Raw genomic sequence first — 21,781 nt, forward strand, 5'->3', positions numbered from 1 at the left:
TATTGTCTTTAATGTTTAGATATTAAGACCTCTTACTCAGTAACATTCTTAGTGTCTTACAGACTAAAGCTGGGTTACACACACACACACACACACAATTCACTGACCACAGAATCAAACACGGTCATTCCAGTCCCCTGACCTAAGCTCTGTGGATTTGCTTTTTTAAGCACTTTGTTCTTTTTTTAAGGATATTGCATGATGCACTGTTTTGCAAGTCTGGAGAATATAAAGTAACACTGTTTGGAATTGAGTTTTTGGTCACTTACTATGGTGAGACAGATTCTTTCGTTTGGATTTAATAAACTCCCAGAAGGAAAAATGACTAAATGCAGAAATGACGGTTAGATAAAAAAACATTTGGCATGCACGTTCATCATTTTACGAGTTACTGGCTCAATAATGTTGTGTTTTTTTCTCGCCAGGGTAAGGTCATGGCCTCTATGTTCTATGAGGTGAGCACTCGGACCAGCAGCTCTTTTGCAGCTGCGATGCAGCGGCTCGGCGGCTCTGTTGTGCACTTCAGTGAATCCACTTCGTCCACGCAGAAGGGCGAGTCCCTGGCCGACTCGGTGCAGACCATGAGCTGCTACGCTGATGTGATTGTGCTGCGCCATCCGGTGCCTGGAGCTGTAGAGGTGGGGTGCATTATTACCCTTTTATCCTTTCTTGTCTTTACTTTTTATACACTTTTTATTGCGTTAATCTGAGATTCTCATAAGCACAATATCTCAAGAACTAGTGGTGGACTGTTTGTAGGATTTAAATGGTATTATGATTGTAAAGAGCAGATAAACTGATTGTTCAGAGTAAAGTCAAATATCTGAACTAGTTTTCCTTTAATAGCTTCTTTAACTGTTTGAAGTCTATTGTAAGGGTAGATCAAGCATATACAGATTTGTAACAAGAAGTGTCCCTGTCGCATTCGAATTGTTTATCTGGATGTCTTTAGGATTTTTTTTTTTTAAATAGACTTTCTGGAGTTGAGACTGGACAGCAGAACTAAATGGACAAGTATGCTTTTGATTTTCTTCGTTACAGAAAGCTGCAAAGCATTGTCGAAGGCCAGTGATCAATGCTGGCGATGGCGTTGGGGAGCATCCCACTCAGGCCCTGCTAGATATCTTTACCATCCGAGAAGAGCTTGGCACCGTCAATGGCATGACTGTAAGTCTACAGGAAAACCTCCACTTTATATTTTCCCAAAAAAAAAAACCTCTAGTGGCTTAGGTAGTCCGTTTTTTCTTGTAATACTTAGTCAATGGATTTGTTATAATAAAAGTAGTGCAAGTACACAAGCTGAGTCTCCTTGACAAACCAGTAAATATGTCTGTTTTTTTTTTTACTTTTGGAAACACACTGTAAGAGGTTTTAGACTTGTGTAACACTTGATTTTTTTTTTTTTTAATACAGATCACTATGGTGGGCGATCTGAAGCACGGCAGGACTGTGCATTCTTTAGCCAGACTGCTCACTCAGTATCGCATCACGCTGCGCTACGTGTCCCCAAAAAACCTCAGCATGCCCCACGAGATCGTTGACTTTGTTGCGTCCAAAGGCATAAAGCAGGTGCGTGTGTCTGACCATCTAAAGCGTTTGGATTATGGAACTAGATGTGTGTGTGTTTTGTGGCTGACGTGCTGATTTCATCAGGAGGAGTTCAGCAGTATTGAAGAGGCTCTTCCTGATACTGATGTGCTTTACATTACACGGATTCAGAAAGAGCGTTTCGCCTCCGAGGAGGAGTACAAAGCAGTAAGGCATCGCACTTGATGCACTTGTGTGCATTTGCTCTTTTATTGTATGGGCATGTATTTTGAAACTTTTTTTTTTTCCCTTTTATAGTGCTTCGGGAAGTTTATCTTGACCCCTCACATAATGACAGGAGCCAAGAGAAAAATGGTCGTCATGCATCCGCTTCCAAGAGTTAACGAGATTAGGTATGCTGAATGTTGTGTTGTGTTGTGTTGTATTTCTGTGCATCATGCATCACATTCATCACATCGCATTCATCATATACGATCCATCATATCACATGTAATATATATTCACATACACACACTACAACACATAATCCTTTTTTAAGTGTTGGTTTATTTTAGGTGCTTATTTACCACGCCCTTCAGAAAAATGAGGAAAGATTATATAAAATAAAATAAAAACGGATATTAAAACATGTATGAGAAACTCGTATGCTACTTGAACAAGTAAAAGAATAAAATATGTGCCAGAATTATTGAGGAATGTTTAAAATAAATGCAAACGAAATCCCCAGGAACTCTGTAGTTGCTTTTAACCGTATGTCCACGATATAAATGAGGCTAGGCTGCACAGCTGTAAAATCCCTTTCTCTTCCGTTACCGTGAGAAATAAACAGCACGACACTTTCAATACAGAAAGACAGATGGTTGTTGACCAGAACAAAAATGGTGACGGATATAATCAAAAGTTTATTCAGTTTAAAAATATCATTAAGCACAAATAGGGCCATAACAAAACCTTTCAACTGTAGAAGAACATCACACTACTTACTGTGTTTGGGGGAAAAAATGAATGTATAATTTATATATATATATATATATATATATATATATATATATATATATATATATATATATATATATACATGCATATACAATTAATCATGAGGTTATGTCCCATTTCTTTCATTTGACCTTTTCTCTCCACCTCATTAACCATCTTTTTTTTTTTTTTTTTTTTTTTTTCGTGCAGTGTGGAAGTGGACACAGATCCTCGTGCCGCTTACTTCCGTCAGGCTGAGAACGGGATGTATATCCGGATGGCGCTTCTCGCCACTGTGCTCGGTCGCTGAAAAATCTTCAGCGCCAAACGAATAAACGAATCAACTCTACAGTGAATCTGTGAGATTAGAGAGTCCTGCTGGATGAAGCCTTATCGCCACTTTACTTTTTCATTGTTGTAGTAGTTAGTTTCACACGCACAACGTCAGGAGCATAGTACTTCTTATGACCACTTTAGTTTATACCAGTTTGAAAAAAAATAAAAATAAGTAGTGAGTTACCTGTTAGAAGCCACTGGAGGTTAGCAACATGCATGTAAGGGATGAGTACCAAGATAACACACTATTTACTCTACGCAAGGGCTTTGTAATAAAGGGAGATCGTGGGAACAGCTGGTTTATATTTTTTGATAATAAAAGTAATTTCCAGTATTGCTCAGCATTCTTGGTTTTCGTGTTTTTAATCTTAAAATACATTGCAGTGAATAATAATATCATTCATTATTAAAGCAAGTAGAGTAGCACGAGTCATCATTCAAATAACAGTTAACACGCAGGAACCTTAAAATACAGGCAACGAGGTTTAGCGTGGAAATTGTAAAATATGAGTCATGTAGACGTGTTTATCAGCTCATTTAATTTATTAACAGAAAAGCATAGATGCAACATCTGGGACAGGTAGGCTATTTAAAAACGCATGTGTGTCATAGCATGTTTTTTTTTTTTTTTTTTGAGGTTATTACATTCATGACACTAAAATATGCCAAAGCTGCTTGATTCATGATTCATTCATTTCTTTCAGCATACTGTTTATATGAAATAAGAATTTGTTCTGAATGGAGACTTTGTTCACTTTTAATTATAAATAAAGTTTTAAATCTGAATCTAAAAATCTAACTATAAAGTTCCCCTAACAACCTGCAGGATAGTGATGTTTTCCACCTACAGTTCTGACCTTCTACACAAGCACCCCGTTCTGTGTGTCGTTACTTACATGATGCAATTATTTTAAGTAAAAAACAGGGATTGCAAAAGATAAACCCGCTGGACTGTCCTTTGCCCTGCTGAAACTGCTATCAGTTGATTGTTTTCGTTTTTGGAAAAGAAGTCATTTTGTGTTTGGCGAAATGAAAAAGAACGTCGTATTCCAAGGAACTGTGACACAACCACAGATTTTTTTTTTGTTTGTTTGTTTGTTCCAGTTTATTTAACCAGAGGCAGTGTTTAACACCCGGATGTCCTTTAGTGTTATACACACGTGTGCCAAGACCTTCCACACACTAACAGTCATACTGATGTAGTATTTGCTCTAACTATCTTCACGTCGTGTCACTCTTCTCCTTTTACCCCCTTTTTATTTACTTTCCCTGGGATTCATTCTGCTTTCACGTGAAATGTTTAGTTCAGTTTGTCTTCCGCAAACATTTACAAACACTTTTACTGAAAGATTGATAAATGAGGCCCCTTGTCTGGAACATAGACGGATATAATGTTAAAACCAGACGGCAAGCAGTACACGGGTGCTTTGATGGATATTCTCTCACGGCCCCGAAAACGTCCATGTTGCTGAAATTCCTGCACTTTTCTGAAGGTGAGCGAGTGGCACAAGAAAGCTGATCCAAGTACCAAGTGCAGGCAGCCAATCAGTGATGACTTACACGAAGAAAAGAGGTTCTTCAGTGTTAGCTTGATCTGTTTGACAAACTTACAGAAGAATGTCATTTCACTGACAATAGTTGGAGTAGATGCCTGGTTCTGCTTCATGAGCACAATCCAGGTAGCATATGTCTGATCTAAGGTTTACATGGTTGATTGTATGATGCCTGAATAAACTTTTATTTGCATGAATGTTTTAGCACATTGTTGAGGATTCTGGTTCCTGAAAGAGCAGGTAAATGATGCAGAAGTGATGATTCTTGTACTCCAAAGATTTCTGCCAGAAGAGAACTGAATTGGGTCTGTGCGTATTCAGTGACAGTAAATAAAGCTTGTTTTATCTTGTTTTAATACTAGTGGTAATTAATAGGGGATAGTGACATTAAAAATGTTAAGTTTGTTAAATAATAAAAAGGCGTCCTTATTAAATGGAAACCAGAGAAAAGTTTCAAACTTGTTACATTTGTTATTTATTAGAAGCCTAAATAAAACAGTGCTGAGTATACAGTATTTCATACTCGAAGAATAATATAGTATATTTCAGGTAACTTAAACAGTAAGAGTCTTTACAGAGCTGAGAGAGAGAGAGAGGGAGGGAGGGGGAGAGAGAGAGAGAAGGAGGGGGAGGGAGGGGGAGAGAGAAGGAGAGAGAGAGAGGGATAGAGAGGGGAAAGAGAGAGAGGGAGGGAGAGAGAGAGAGAGGAATGGAGAGGGGAAAGAGGGGAAAGAGAGGGGGAGAGAGAGAAGGAGAGAGAGAGGGGAAAGAGGGAGAGAGAGGAGAGGGATGGAGAGGGGAAAGAGAGGGGGAGGGAGAGAGAGAGAGAGAGAGAGGGAGAGAGAGAGTATGTCACTGAGCAGCCAAACCGCAGTGCTGATGACGCACAGCTCCTAGCAGTGTTGCAAAAGCACACTCTAAAAGTCACTAGAGGTCACTAGATGATGTCATACACTAATTTGCATATTATTTGTTTCATCATGATCATTGGCATATCAAATTACAAATTAGGGTTCGTGAAGAAGGAAGAGTCTCATTTAGAGTATAATGAATATCTTTCAGAATAGAAATTAAAAGATTATCATTTCTATTATTTCTTAAATAATTTATTTCTTACAGAAAGAAGACAACTTTGGTCATGGCACCACAAACTAAACTGTTTGGAACAGTGGTGATCAGTGATTGGTTATTGGGAACAGTGGTGATCAGTGATTGGTCATTGGGAACAGTGGTGATCGGTGATTGGTCATTGGGATCAGTGGTGATCAGTGATTGGTCATTGGGATCAGTGGTGATCAGTGATTGGTCATTGGGAACAGTGGTGATCGGTGATTGGTCATTGGGAACAGTGGTGATCAGTGATTGGTCATTGGGATCAGTGGTGATCAGTGATTGGTCATTGGGATCAGTGGTGATCAGTGATTGGTCATTGGGAACAGTGGTGATCAGTGATTGGTCATTGGGATCAGTGGTGATCAGTGATTGGTTGCAGGTGTACCTGCTCTCTCAGCAGCTGTGATGTGAGCTGGAGAGCAGTATGGAGCTCAGGACAATCACTAACTTCTGTTCAGAAAGTCGCTAGATTTCTCGCTCGGCTCTTTTTTCTTTTATTAAAGTCGCTAAAGGGGTTTAAAAAGTCGCCAAATCTAGCGATAAAGTCTCTGAGCTGGAGACTCCGAGTCCTGGTCCAGCGCTGCATGTGACTCTCCGCCCTTCCATTAGGTGGCAGTAATGATCATCACACGAAGCCACCTTTACAAAGCAGAAGAAAAACGTGGTGTTGTGTGGATTCGGTCTGAATAAAGCAACCGAACTGCTGCTTCATGTAGATTTTATGTAGTAGCACTTTACACTCTGTTACAGGTAAATGCCTTCTTATTAATATAAAGCTTAAAGTCCAGTTTAGGTGATCGGTTCAGTTGGAGATGTGGAAAGTTCTTCAGGTAGCTGTGCTAGTGTGTGTAGCCGGTTAGCTTTAGCATTAGCTTTAGCCTGGTACACTGCAGCTCTGCTGTCTGTCCTACTGCTGCGTGTTTATACAGCTGAATAAAGTCATTAGTTTGAGAAATATAAATAAATCTGTTTATTAGGACCATTAGCTTAACATTTAACGCTTAGCATTTAGCTGTGTGTTGAGTTAGCTAGCTAAGCTAACAGTTCCGGGGGTCGGTTCCGGTTCCGGTTCGGCTGCACTGTCAGGCACTGGACTCTTCCGAAACCATAGCACGTGATAGATGAGTTAGAGTTTTAGATCATGTCGTAGCTGAGTGTTAATCAGGTGTCTGTTTACATACCTGGATGTTTTCAGGTGTGTTGATGACGTCATGGGGTTGTCATATTAATAATGTGTGTGTGTGTGTGTGTGTGTGTGTGTGTGTGTGTGTGTGTCTTCACTGGTGTAGGGATTGCTGCTGCTGCGTAATCCACAACTGAGATTCACTTTTGGCAAATGAAGGAAAATAAGGAGAACACCACTCCTGCTGTTCACGTCACCAATCTGGACCACATTAAGCCATGCTGGTACTGGGACAAGAAGGACCTGGCACACACTCCGTCCCAGTCCGAGGGCCTGGACCCGGCCACGGAGGCCCGGGTACCGCCGAGAGGGAGCCCGCTTCATCTTTGACGTAGGAACTCGACTCGGGCTGTATCCTTCCACGGTCGCTGCTCCACTCACAGCTGTACAAACACACAGGACAGAGACGTTCTCACTCAGTTTCTCACACACTTCCTACTTTATTTCCATTAAAGCTCATTTCAGAAGAATAGCTGAGAAAGAGACGCATTTCAGCTTTTATTTACTAAATCAGATTTTCATTCAGTCAGAAGTTTAAAGCTGTTAGTATTTGGTGTGATTTCCTTTTAAACCCGTTTATCTTGAATCCCCTGTGTGTTTTGTAAACTTCCATGAGCTTCTCGCAGTACTTTGCTGAATTTTTTGCTCCTTCCTCCTGACAGAACCGGTGTATCTCCAGCAGGTTTGTGTGCCTCCTCATTCAGACGCACTTTATCAGTTCAGTCCACAGTTTCTGTGGGGTTCAGGTCAGGGCTTTGTGATGGTCACTCCAGTACTTACACTGTGTTGTCTTTTGTTACGACTTTGGAGGTTTGTTTGTTCTGCTGGAAGACCCAGTTGCTAACAAGATGTCTTGAGATGTTCCTTCAGTATTTCTAGATAATCCTCCTTCCTCAACTGCACCAGTACCTTTTCCAACAAAACACTCCCACAGCACGATGCTTCCGCCACCATGCTTCATAGCTTTGATGGTGTTTTTCGGATTAAGTTTCTTAATCAGCAAGTATCTTTTCCAACAAAACACTCCCACAGTATGATGGTAGCATTGGATTGTCTGATGGTATCGTGGACAAAAAGGCACTGGCTCTAAAAGTAGGCTCTTTTTAACTCCTAATTATGACAATCGGCCAATCAGAAGCTTTTAAAAGTCATTACATCAACTTCTGAGATCTTCCAGACTGTTTAAAGAGACAGTAAACTTGGTGTAATGTAAACCTGTGACCTACTCGAATTCTGATAAAGTGAATTAAAGCTGAAATACATCTGTGTGTAAGAGATCGTTTTTAAATTTCCTCTTATGTGAACAAAGTAGACGCCTTTATTGACTTTCCAGAAGTGACGTATGGTGACGTGAAATCTGAGATTCTGAAAAACTGAGATTGAATATCTTTAGCGTATGTTTGTGTAAACTGTGCTTTGTACATTATTTAATTATTCATTTATTTATTTAGAAATGTTGCATGTTTTGTTCCTTGACGTTTTCTCCTTTATTAGACATTATGATACCTTGGCTACTGGGATTATATACTTCCACCGGTTCTACATGTTTCATTCTTTTAAACAATTTCCAAGATATGTAAGTACACCTTTTCTTTGTGTTTGTCAGGTTATTAATTTTACTCTCTTTTCTGGTTTAGATTATAAAAGTACTGAGGAGCTGAAGCATTTTATTTATTTATTTATTTATTTATTTATTTATTAAATTTCCCATTCTGCTGTATCACTCTGTAGACGTGTTTTTGAATTCTGCATTTGTGAATATTTGCAGCTATGAACTTCCCAACTGCTGCGTTGTTTTCTTTATCCGGACTGAATCAGCTGAGAAATGCTGTCTTAAAGCAGCTGTGAGTGTGTGTGTGTGTGTGTGTGTGTGTGTGTGTGTGGTATTAGCACTAGCTCATGTTCACAATTCACAAAAGTGACGTCGGGTTCGGCTTCAAAGCAGATAATACGCAGTCCTATTTATCAGTGAGGCCAGATTAGCAGCGATGTGACTGAATGGTGTGTGTGTGTGTGTGGGGGTGTGTGTGTGTTTATTTATTCAAGCAATAAAACAGAACAGAAATTAGTTACAGAAAGAACACACATTTTGTGATCATACAAAATTAACATTTTAACTGTAAAAATAACACCTGACCTCCTCAGCTCAGGTTTCTAATGAACATTTATTCAAATAGTCAAATTTTAGGCTCATTTTCTAAATGTGTACAATACTGTCATTATTTACTGTCGCCATAGAGATTAAAGTTCCTGGAGTTTGGTAACCGTGGTCACTCGTGACCTGCTTAATCCCAGCATGTCTATACCGTAGTGCTGAATTCTGTAGAGAGCTCAGGAAATGTGAAGCGACTACATCAGTGTTGCTTTTTTACGTTTCAGGTGACAGGAGCCTGCTGTCTGTTTTTGGCTGGAAAGGTTGAAGAGACTCCAAAGAAGTGTAAAGACATAATCAAAACAGCTCGCAGCCTGCTTAACGACGTGCAGTTTGCCCAGTTTGGGGATGATCCGAAGGTGAGCAGAGGGTCCGCAGTGTGAAGAGAATGACATGCAGTGTGTAAATATTTAGATATTCATCCAGCTGAAGTGTTCGTGCCTTTTTATTCCAGCTAATAGATTTCAAATGGTTCTGTAATAATGTCAGATTTAATACAAGGGTATTTACAGCCATGCTGACTGAACCAGATTAACAGGCAAATTAAGAGTCTTAAATAAACCTGTCATGTTTAGTTGCCAATCAGTTTCAGTCCTTAACCCGTAGACGTGACCCGGCGCTGGGATGATACTCCGATGGATCTTATGGAATCTGTAATCACCCACTCCAACTTCTTTATCATCAGTTCTTTCAGATTTGTTTTGCGATTTTACATTTTTATAGTTCGTAATAATAAAGATGCTGCACATAACATTATCTAAACAGTAATGATGCTATTAGTATGTGCTGTTACTATGATACTGAGCATTTTGGGACTCGGGCCAAATATTTGCAGCTCTGAGGGTGTAACTGCTGCTGTTATAGTTTCTTCAGTATTACAGGAGGATTACGAGAATAAACTTTAATGTGTAACTCGCACCACTCTCAGAATTAAAGGTACCAAACACTACTTCTGCATCTTCTGCCCTTAGTTCTGAGACTGTGTAACTGTTAGTTACTGAATGCTAGGTATTAAAAAAAGAGGATAATCTGCTATTTTCAATAAGACTCGTCTTTTAGCTAGCATTAGCACTTGGACTGACTCTGTGACTCTTTCACCAGCCTGATGCAAACTCGAGATCTAACTCTAATCCTAGATAAAATAGAAGCTCTGTGCTCTGATTGAAGGGGAAAGGGTTATTGTGCTGTAATGTAAAAAAAAACCCAAAAAAACATTTGGTCCTAGCCACATAGTGATGACACACTAGCTAGAAAACAGAGCAGCTGGTAAAAATGGCAGTGAAAAATATACAGAGGGAGAGAAAAATCCACTGAATTACTCTCTGTTACTTATGAGAGGTGAACAGCGTGAAAGTATTTTGGCTCGACTTCATTTCCTCTGTGGTTCAGTGTTATGCGGGGGAGATCGTGGTAGACAGACCAAACGATGAGAGAGCTTGAAACAGAAGGACGCTGTGAAATAAGGTGCGGGTTGAAATGCGGGTGAACTTTAGAAGCAAAGTCACTAACTAGCCATCTAATTTAACAACCAATAAATAAATGCCTGATCTGTTCATCAAGACAAAAGATGAATTGCTAGTATTATACTGAAGTAATTCATTCTCTTGTTCCCCCGTTGGGTTTATTGTTGTATTAAATCCACATACAGATGACCAGCGTTTTGAAGGTGAAGGTCTGCGAGATTGAAGAGTTCATCAAGATGCGATTGAAAACCTTGCAGCCCATTCTGCACTCTTTCTATGTCTTTGCTCATCATTTTTTGAGAAGACTGAAGCTTGTTTTATTGGTTGCACTTTGAAAAGCGTGAACTGGGTCAGAGCTGAATGTGAGTGAACTTTGAGAGCAGCATAAAGACGTCAAATCCCAGCAGTGTGTGCCTCCGGGGCAGCGCTCTCATTCCGGAAACTGTGGCTTAGATAAAGAAGAAGAAGAAGGCTTTATTTGTCACAGATATGTTACAGCACAGTGAAATTCTTTTCTTTGCATATCCAGCTTGTTAGGAAGTTGGAGTCAGAGCGCAGGGTCAGGGTCAGGGTCAGATACAGCTCCCTGGAGCAGAGAGGGTTAAGGGCCTTGCTCAAGGGCCCAACAGTGGCAGCTTGGCAGCGCTGGAGCTTGAACTCACAACCTTCTGATCAGTAACCCAGAGCCTTAACCACTGAGACGCCACTACACACTGCATCATGGCACAAAGCGGTTTTGCTGCTTCCGCATCTGGTCTTAGACTGTATCTCAGTCCCCTGATTATCTGCCAGCTCTTGCCGGTAGTGTGACTCTTTTTCTTTGCTTAAGGACATGGTGAAGTTTGGCATATCCAGGGTGACGTGTGATTATATTCATACAGAATTGTGACCGAACACGCTTTGAGTATGAACGACTATTACTAATTAAAAGTGATCCCGTTTCCTTTAATCATTTTTGAGATGTTTCACAGATCTGGGGAATGGTACAGAAATCGGTCTGCAGTTATTAAGGTCCTAACGAACACAGTGACCTCCATCATGGAAGTTCTGAATCACATAAGTTAATGATTTCCTGATATGGAGTGTGTGTTACAGATTCCAGATTGATCTAAAAATATTGATATCTTTTTATTTTTAAGAGTAAGGCTGTACTGTAACAAAATGTGGGGAAAAGAAGGGGTCTGAACTCTCGACTCGATCGACTTCCATGGTCTCCCAGGTCTTTTACTATTTCACAGAAGTGTCGTTATTTCTTTACAGTTAACTTCAAATAGTTGACTTTGACTCCTCCTTTCTCAGTAGCCTTGGCTTTATTCTGATATTTTTATTCTAAAGATCTTTTTATCTTTAATATTTATTTGGTCCTTAAGTTTGTATTCATTTGTGACATTTACCATTTATTCCTGTTTGCAGCATCAGTGTGGGTTTTGAGTTTCACATCTAGATTTACCTCTAGACACAGCTGTTGTTAAGAAATAATTCAGCATTCAGCTGTTTCCTAAAACAGGAGAACAGCGTATTAAAAGATCTCAATACGTCTCTACTTTCCGTCAGACTATCCTGAGAACCTGTGATTTAATGACGTTATTTAAACATTGTCAAATGTCCAAATACTTCCAAACTGCTCTATGGATAATATTTGTGATGAATTTGGTTATTGATATTTATGAACAGGAAGAAGTTATGGTGTTGGAGAGAATATTGCTCCAGACAATCAAGTTTGATTTGCAAGTGGAGCATCCATATCAGTTTCTTCTGCGTTATGCCAAACAACTGAAAGGTGAGGTCACTGTTTTGTTTTTGGTTTTTTTTAAATGTCATTTAAAATAGTTTCGGGTGTGTTTTGCGGTTTGTGAGTCCCATGCACTTTTGTATCTTTCAGGCGATAAAAATAAAGTGCAGAAGTTGGTGCAGATGGCCTGGACGTTTGTGAATGATAGGTGAGCATTAATGCTGTTTCCTCTCTTTAGTGTTATGTCAATTCGACAGATTTTATTGAAAAAAAAAAAAGAAGAAAAAAGGGGAGAAAAATGTGTGTTTCTGTCCTGTTATGCCCACAGTAATACATGTTTGAATTGTGATTGTATTGGCATTGTGAGTAATGTAGGAAACCTTTAACCAAAAGTGAAAATAGACCAACATGTTGATGAAAGAAGCTTAAAACAAAACATCAACTCAGAATTTAATTATAAAAAAATATATATTGGATGCCATTTCCTGCCATGTATTGTTCAGGGTAGATTTTCCATTAAGAAGTGTAAGGAAGGATGTGAGGGGGAAAAGGACTGATAACACTGCAGGAATAATTGACCAAAAGAGACTCGTGAATGCTTAATAGCACATGTGGATAACATCGAAATAAATTTGTGTTTCCAAAAAAAAATGCAAACACAGAGCAAGCAATGGCAATGTTCCACAATTCCTGCTTCTGAGGATTTACAACACTGCAGAGTTATAATCAGGTACATATCGTGGTATTAGATGTTAGCAAGTACTAATTTTAACCTGTAACGTTTGTCTCCTCAGCCTCTGCACCATGCTTTCGCTCCAGTGGGAGCCAGAGATCATAGCTGTCGCAGTCATGTACTTGGCTGGTCGCCTGTGTAAGTTTGATATCCAGGAGTGGACGTCCAAACAGTCGTCTCGCCGTTGGTGGGAGCAGTTTGTACAAGACGTCCCTGTGGAGCTGTTGGAAGGTAGGAACAATAAAATTACATTGAACCCAACATTTTTGGTTATTAGGACCCGTGTGTCTATTGTGTTTACTGTTTTATAACTGGTCACCAGAGGTATATTCCATGAAGCATGCTAAGCCAGGCTTATTTCAACAACCGCAGCTAATTTCCTTCAATTTGGTTTCCACAAAAGAAGCCAAAATTAAGCCCAGCTGCGTTGCTATGGCAGCATAGTTTTGGATAAACTTGCTGTATGTCTGATTAATCAAGATAATTTAAGCTTCAGTTCTATTGGGCAAGAGTTGTGCTTTTGTAGTCCTGTTGGGAGGAAACAATATTCAGGAGCAATTGTTCTGCCTTGGTGCAGTTAAATCATAGACAGTATAAAATCTGAAATCTGGCTAAGTGGTCTTGTATACGGTTTATGATTCACAGAGCTGTTCCATAATTTTTAAAACTCTATTTCTATATATAAAGTCTATAAATATTATATTTAAGCATTATTGCATGAGCAAGACTGCTGTTCTTGGCCCAGGACGAAGGTAATATTCGGTACAACAGCACGATTGCGACTGTGATGTTGCTTGTATACGACAGTTCTATAAACAAGAAATTAATATTGCGTAACTCTCATTTCGGACAAAATATGGGCAAATATTTTGTTTATTTTTGTTCTTTTGATGGAAATAGTTCCCAAACAAGCCACATCTGGATTTTTGCTTGTTGCTATGGTAACACACAGACGTGTGAGTGACAGCCCAGAGTAAGTGTAGTGCCACCGGAAAACAGTGAACAAACAGGGCTGCGGGAACAAAATAACAGTTTACAGAACATAATTTTATTCAGCTCCTGAACCTGAACCTGCAGAACTTTCTGGAAATCTTTCTCTCTTCTGTCTAATGTGACTGAGTAAGCAAGCTGTGTTACTGGGTTTCAGGACAGCGTCTTTCCCAAATCAAGAAACTGTTAGTTCGTCTACAACAACGGCCATGAAATATAACAAATTATCAGATTTACTTCAGTTTTTTGGTTTGTAACATTCCTGAAAGTTCAGAAATGTTGAGTGGACACACTATCAGACTGCTGTGAGTCAGAGTGGGATCCTTTAAACTGCATTCCAGTATAATGCCTGTCCAATTTTATGACAATTTCTTTTAATAATGTTGGAGAACAATCTCATTAAAAACATTAAAAATGAAAAATGCTTGCAAAGATTGTACAGGTTTCACAATATTTTTAAAAGTAATTAAAGAGAGCTATGCAGAGAGAGGCGCAGCTCTGTGCAGAATACATCATGCTCTTTTTTTAAACTTCTGTCTGCAGGGTTGCCAGGTTCCACCGTAACCTCCACATATTGCAAATATATACTGCAAATCAGTAAACCTCTAACTCTTGTCCACTGAAAAGACTGAGAAATATAAAGAGTATGTCCACCTTTTCCTATTCCCGAGCGTCTTGGACTAGTTTCAGGTCTTTTTGTGCGGTGTTTTAGTTGAGGTGGGAATTTTGCTGAATCCTGGCAACCCTCTCTACAACCATCAGCAAGCTGTTTTTTATTAGTCCAACATTGAAAGCTTGCGTGATTTCATTTGGCAGGATCCTAGTCTCTGAGGCTGGCAAGCTTTAAAAAATAAAAACAAAAATACTCTGTCTGTTTTTTGGATCTATATTCATATTTGTTTAGGACACATTGTTCAATCCGAAGAATGTGTTAGTATTCGGTTACAACCTTTGTGTGTGTGTGTGTGTGTGTGTGTGTGTGTGTGTGTGTGTATATATATATACGCACATATGTACACATATACACACACACACACACACACACACACGTAAATATATAAATTACATGTTACAGTAAATGTATGTCAGTAAATCAGGTAACAACAGACCACTTTCCAGACCAAAGTAATTGAATGCTGCCTGCAAAAACAAAGGCAAGTACACATTTTCCAGAAGAACTGTGCCAGAGTCTTCAAGATGTTCAGAAAAACTGACCAGCAAATGTTCTCACAAAATTTTATGAGGCGTGTCTGAGACTACTGATGCATTCTTAAAAGACAAAGGGTTGTTACATCACTTATTGCCCCTGAGACCTTCTAATTTTACATCAGCTAAATCGATCTTATCATTGCGAAAGGCAGGGTCATGATCTTCCCTGATCTTGTTATCGCTTTTTTTTTTTTCCCTCAGACATCTGCCACCAAATCCTGGACTTGTACTCTCAGGGCAAGCAGCCCATTCCACAGCAGCCCCAAATGCAGGAGAAAGACAAGCCACAGCCTTCTCCTACAGGCCTGCTCAGTCAACCAGGAGGAAACTCTGCAGCACTGCCACCATCCAAGAAGAACTCTCCTCAGGCCAGCCCGCCACGGCAACTAAAACGGCAACACGTGAGGCGCCTCATTTGGTCTTTTTATCTGTTAGATTGCAGGTGATGGTGTCTTTGCTAGACGGATACCACAGGGTTCACACACATCCTTAAAGTGCTTAAAAGCGTTAGAAATTTAAGGTGTGGAATACCTGGAAAATTGGCGTTTTTTTGTTCAAAAGTGCCTAAAAGTACATGAAATGGAAATTCTCATTTTATGTGCCCTGTGCACAGCTTTAAATGCTTAACAACAGGATTTTTTTGATTTGGATGAAAGGTTGTGGTCAAAACAGCCTGCTGTCTCGTTTCATTTGACACCACGCAAAAAAATAATAGTGCTGAAACACTGGTTAAAATCTCCACACATTTGTTTAATCATTTTTGGCTTTGTAGGCAAGCATCAGTGTTTTAAATCTGCTGTGTTCAGCCAGTGGAGGAAGCATAACAATGAGTAGTGTGGGAGAACTTGGGGAGGTTGAAAACAAGTTGTGCAGCTGCGTTGTGGAGTATTTGCAGAGGTCAGATGGTGCGTAGCGGCAAACCTGCCAGGAGTGACTTATAGTAGTCCAGTCTCGAAATGAGAAGGGACTGAACGAGCATCTGAGTGGCCTCTGTGGATATCATCCAGATCATCCTAATGTTGTACACGAGAAACCTGCATGAGCGAATCAGTTTAGCGATGTGGCTGTGTAGACAGTTGGTTGTCCATGGTTACCCCAAGGCTGTGTGCAGTGACAGACGGTGAGATCTCAGAGTTGAGGGAGATCTTCACATGGAGATCATGAGATCTTGACATGGGGTGCATCTCCAGGGATGTACAGCAGCTCAGTTTTGCTAGAATTAGTTTCAGCTGATGAGCTACCATCCATGAAGAGATGTCTGCCAGACATGCTGAGAATTGAGCAGAAACATGAGTGTCTTAGGGGTTAGGAGAGGATGAGTTGAGTGTCATCAGCATAGCAGTGGTATGAAAACCCATGTGAGGATATGTCCTCATCAGAAGAGTGGGTATAGAGGGAGAACAGAAGAGGACTCAGCATTGAGACTTGTGGAACACCAGTGGAGAGTCTGTATGGATGATGTATGTATGTATGTATGTATGTCACCTGATATGACTATTCCTCCAGGTAAGAATTGCCATGCTGTGTCATGAAGAGAGTAATTGACTTGTGTGTTGAAGGCTGCTGAAAGTCTGAGGAGGATGAGAGCTGATGACAGTTTGGCTGATCTAGTAGTATGAAGCTTCTCAGTAACAGCCACAAGAGCAGTTTCTGTGGAGTGTGCCGCTTTGAAGCCAGATTGGTTAGGCTCTTGAAGGCTGTTTTGGGAGAAATATAGAGACAGTTGGTAGTTGCTGATGTCTGAGGTATCCAGAGTGGGTTTCTTCTGCATGGGAATAACCCTTGCTGACTTGAATGTGGGTGGTAAATGACCAGATGGCATCATTAATGATGGAAGAGATGAAAGGGAAGAGGTCTTGTGAGATGGTGGAAGGGATGGGATCCAGTGGGCAGGTGCTGGGATTGCAGGACAAGAGCGTCTGTAGGATCTCTTCTGTTAATAAAGGAGAAAAATGTGACGTAGAAAGAGGAGGGGAAGACTGAACATGTAGTGATGGAATAGGGGTAGGAGTGAAGGAGTGGTTTGTTGCTCATGCTTAGAAGTGTTATTTCAGATATTCTACAGATGATTAAAAGTGCATTGCTCCACTCATTAACACTTATTAACCTTAACCACTCCCTGGAACACTATAGCAACCAATTAACACCAGTTAACCACTTGGAATATCATATCAACTAACTAGCCATCACATGGGATACCATAGTGTTGGATTGGGGAAAGGGCTCTTTGAAGATGAAATGACGAAACTTAGGAGAAAGAGTTCTCAGGTCTTTATTTAAGCAGACATGAGTCAACAGCAGAAGTTGTCATGCCTGAGTTAAAAATGAGCAGAATCCTACCTTTTATTCTAACACAGTTGCCAACAAGAAGGTTAAAGAAGGTTTATTCCACAGTATAACAATGCTGTGTTTTAGTTCATACATTATAAAAATTACTTTTTTAGCTTTAAAAATAAATAGCTTTAAAAATCTACCCTTAAAATATTCACATATTCTTCATTCCCTTCTTAATCATAGGGTAATATTTTACTTTAAATGTTTGTCAGCAAAACAGTTTGGCGGATTTCCTGCTATGGCATCAGATCACATTCCTAATCCCTATTGAGAGTTTACTATTTGTGAAGCAGAGATGGAAAGCCATTTATATTGGATGAAAAAAACTACTTTAAAATTTACCACATAAACATCAATACAGCACATTTGTAATGTTTTAATGTGTTTTTATTTTTTAGCCTTCTCCAAAAGAAGAGCCAAAAGTTGCCACAGGTAAGGACGGGCAATCTGTAGATATGTGCAGACATACAGTATGTGTTTGAAAATATTAAAGGCTCTGTTTGTTCCTCTAGAGCAAGTTGGTTCTAAAATACCAAGACTGGAGAGCCCAATGCCTCCGCTGCCCGTTAACCAGCCTCCTGGTAAGAGTCTGTTACGGAAGTCTTGACTCGTGTGTGTGTGTGTGTGTGTGTGTGTGTGTGTGTGTAAGGATTTTTTGATATTATCATTAAAACAAACATTCTCTCTCTCTCTCTCTCTCTCTCTCTCTCTCTCTCCCTCTCCCCTTCCCACTGATTTTAGATCGCAAACCCCCACCCTCAGCCCCTGCCCCTCCCACAGAAGTAGACCCAGCAGCCTCTGCTGATTCAGACTTACCAAAGGCTCCACCTCCACCCCACGGAGCTCCGCCCCCTCTGCCTCACCGTCCGCCTCCTCCTCCACCCTCTAGCTACATAATGGGCATGTCCACAACCAGCTCCTACATGTCCAGTGAGGGCTATCAGAGCCTGCAGTCTATGATGAAGACAGATGCACCATCCTACCCTCATTTGCCACCTTCTTACGGGATGCCTTACCACCCACATGTTTACCCGCCTCCCAGTGCCCCTCCGCCAGGCCCACCACCACCCGCATCTTACCCTCCTCCCAATCTTCCTCCACCCACTCCAGCCTACCCACCACCAGGCTACAACCACAGCTACCCACCACCTCCACCACCGCGCATGCCACCCCCGGGCATGGCTTTACCTGCCGGGTATCCGCCTCCACCTGTCCCTCCAGGTCAGCCGCAAGTACCCATGCCACCTGTCATGCCACCAGTGGCAAGCATGAACCGTGGAGCCTGGATGAGATGAAAAAAAGCAAAGGAAAGTGTCACAGGCCATATGGATAGATGATGGGCATGTGTTTAGAATGGTCTAGTTCTGAATAACATTTTTCCAAACTTGTGCTGTCTCAGGAAGATAGATCCGAACAATCTTTTCGCACTGTTGTCAGTTTGACCTTTAATTAGATATAAATCCATGGTCATGTTTTTGTATATATTTTGTCCAGACTCACTCACTTTAGAAGGCAGGGTTGCACACACAGCTTTTTGTATGGCCATATATCAAATTAACTCTCATAATAGTCTGTAAGACTGGCGTCTCATTCAGGGTGTGTCCCTGCCACGCCCCCCGGGATAGGCTCTGAATCCACTGTGATCCAAAATATAATAATGCAGTTATTGAAGGTGAATGAATAGTCCATAAAATTGATTAGATTAGCGTTAAAGGGCAGCTTCAGCAGTCCACCAGAGTGCAGCGTGTGTACTTGTATCAGTGTATCAGGATTTGTAGGATATAACCTGAGTGGTGTGATTCTGGCTCTTACTACTGACAATAATTTTGACAGCATCAGACCTGACCAAGATTGTGATTATTTCTTTGAAGAAAATGTTTCTTGTTCAGAATCATACATCCATTCCATACAACCCTGTGAAACCTTTTCAGACCCTTGGACCTTTTGAGAACTTCAGCTCTTTTTGAAACCCTTGTGTGCTATTTTGTGCCTATACTGCGCTAACATTAGCTACCGTCAAATGTGTCCAATTCACAGAACCATTGACACAGTATGAGTGTATTGTGTAAATACTTTTCATGACTAATCTTAACTTAGCTGATAAATCTGCAGTGCATGTATACAGCAGCTTTGGGATTTATTTGGCATTTGGTGTAATAAAAGTCTTTTTCCTCCCCAGATTATTTCTTGCTGTTAATTAGTTGTTTACTTTTCACCTCTGGGCTGCTGTGGCACATTGGGCCTCATTTATCAATCGTTTAGTAACGTTCTGTGTAAATGTTTGTGTAAGCCAAACGGAGCTACACATTTCCACTGGAGTTACAAGTTTCAGAAGGCTGATTTTCTTCTTATTCACTTGCGTATTCTGATTTGCCATCAGTGACACCCATAAAACTCCATAAAAGGCAAAGCCCACAGAGCAGAAAGTGCAAAATGACTACTAAACGGCTGAAAAAGAAGAACTTCTCAGAGGCAGAAGTGGAAGTAACCTACTTTTGACTCTTCTACAAGAATAAAAATATATTATTTTGCAGCGTAATCAGCAGAGTCACAGCAGCTGAAAATTTTTGCAGCAACTCTAACAGAAATTAATTCAAAGTCATCATCAAAGCAAATATGGCAATAAAAAAAAATAAAGCTTGCTATGTAAATTAAATGGATATCTGAATTTCTCCCATTCATGCCAGAAATCTTTGCTTTACAAACGCGTGATGAGGCGCTGATGAGTCGTAAGCACGGCGTCCCTAAGGTTTTCGTTCAGTGCTGGAGGAAGAATGCCCTCTGGTGTATTTGAAACCACGCCGGATGATGGCATGCAGCACACTCTGGAGTACATTGAGACATACCTGATTGGTCACTTATCTCTTTTTGAAACATGCCAGTAGCAAGAAATCCAAGCACGGACTAAACCTGGACATGCACAGAGATGACACAAGATCTTTTTCCTGTCTGAATTAGTGCTGGATCTCAAGTGTCGCCTAGCAGTAAAACATGATGCCCTGGCAAACAGAAGCGAGTTAATAAGCCATGTTTCATCCTCCAAAAACAAAAATCATTCCTGTCTCTAAATATCCGTTCCCTCATTTGTGCAACATGTGCTGACTCTTCCTGTGATATCACTTCTGCCATTTGCACCGCTTCGGCTTACGGCTGCCGTCTGCACAGACCAGCTCACTCTCCTTTTACACAGCGGCGTTTCTTCTTAATTGAATGACCAGAGTCTTTATTTTTAATATGTAATATTTCTTTAATGGCGTTGATATGACCTGACGACGGGATTAAAAAAATATTTAATTTGTGTGTGCAATTGAAATAAATAAGCGATTTAAACTTAAGCATAATCTGTATATATAAATTTAGTAACTCCTATATGATTTGAAGCTGATCAATCATGGTACACATTAGTCATTTTATGCATAAATTTGCACAAACTCAGGAGCACAAGTAGGATACAAATGTTTTCCTGAATTTACTGGATTTTCATGAATACCAAATTTCATGTGTAAATTCTTGCATGACTGGTTTACGGCTTGATAAATGAGAGCCAGTGTCTTTGACTACCAAGTCAAACACTTCTGCAACTGGAACAAATACAAAAAATATTAAAAGTGGCTAAAATGCTTAAGCTACTGCAGAGAAAAATATGACCACGTGCTGACATGGGTAACTACAGATGGAGGCATTAGGCATGGTTCGTTAAATTATCTGTATTTAGAGAGGTCTGTTTCAGAATCATCAGGAAGGGGTACACAATTTTCATTTTCAGCGTATGCTCTGGATAAAACTTTATCATTCTGGTCAAATAAATGACACTGTCCATATGTGACTAAAGTGAGTAAAATGTAAGCTGGTTATGATTTACCAAAGTTTGCTTTAATAGCTTTAATGTATGATTATAGGTATAGATAGTAGGTTTGTATGTGGGACAGTTTGTCCAAAAAAGTGCAAAACAGTTTGATGGCGAATTCACCAAACAGGAAATGAAGGAATCTTTGGCGAATTCACCAAACAGGAAATGAAGGAATCTTTGGCGAATTCACCAAACAGGAAATGAAGGCATCACTCAGCTACAGTGTGACGTATTTACACTAAATTTTTAGGTGACTTACAGACCAGGATTCAAGATTAAACAAAGCTTTCAGCTATATTAATTAGGGGCCAAGCATAATATCACTCTATTGTAATAGTGTTTTCTTTTTCTCTGCTAAATCTGATCATGCAGACTAGACTGTGGGTGGTACAGACATGAAACTTGGTCAGTAGGTCGTACCCCTTCCTGCTACTCAGGCAAGAAAGATAAGCCTAATGGTGGTGCTATAGAAAAAAGTGTTTTATAGTTCTGAAGCGTATCTTGTGAACTGTAAGTCATACAATGAAAAGTGAATTTTCCACTGATTCCTTGGGGTCTTTCAAACAAAAAAGCTTCAAGAGTGATTTAGCTCCAAGTTCTTAGACTTTGA

At 40.1% G+C, this 21,781-nt stretch overlaps 2 protein-coding genes across 2 annotated transcripts in view; both read left to right on the top strand.

The window, feature by feature from the left end:
• Nucleotides 1-3,533, top strand: part of cad (carbamoyl-phosphate synthetase 2, aspartate transcarbamylase, and dihydroorotase) — a 28,399-nt gene extending 24,866 nt beyond the window's left edge. The window contains exons 38-43 of the mRNA XM_034302046.2: nt 426-638; nt 1,042-1,167; nt 1,414-1,569; nt 1,654-1,755; nt 1,846-1,940; nt 2,734-3,533. Coding sequence (XP_034157937.1) covers nt 426-638; nt 1,042-1,167; nt 1,414-1,569; nt 1,654-1,755; nt 1,846-1,940; nt 2,734-2,833 — 792 coding nt within the window. The 3' untranslated portion in view covers nt 2,834-3,533. The remainder of the gene's footprint in view (nt 1-425; nt 639-1,041; nt 1,168-1,413; nt 1,570-1,653; nt 1,756-1,845; nt 1,941-2,733) is intronic.
• Nucleotides 3,534-5,831: 2,298 nt separating this feature from the next.
• Nucleotides 5,832-19,501, top strand: ccnk (cyclin K). The gene is given in 12 exon segments (XM_026917401.3): nt 5,832-6,275; nt 6,815-7,005; nt 7,007-7,059; nt 8,203-8,284; nt 9,088-9,219; nt 11,998-12,103; nt 12,206-12,263; nt 12,850-13,019; nt 15,189-15,388; nt 17,720-17,753; nt 17,834-17,902; nt 18,063-19,501. Coding segments are annotated over 11 exon segments (1,602 nt in total). The 5' UTR covers nt 5,832-6,275; nt 6,815-6,861; the 3' UTR covers nt 18,617-19,501.
• Nucleotides 19,502-21,781: the final 2,280 nt, after the last annotated feature.

The sequence above is a fragment of the Pangasianodon hypophthalmus genome, chromosome 30 (assembly GCF_027358585.1).
Source record: "Pangasianodon hypophthalmus isolate fPanHyp1 chromosome 30, fPanHyp1.pri, whole genome shotgun sequence".
Classification (NCBI taxonomy): domain Eukaryota; kingdom Metazoa; phylum Chordata; class Actinopteri; order Siluriformes; family Pangasiidae; genus Pangasianodon; species Pangasianodon hypophthalmus.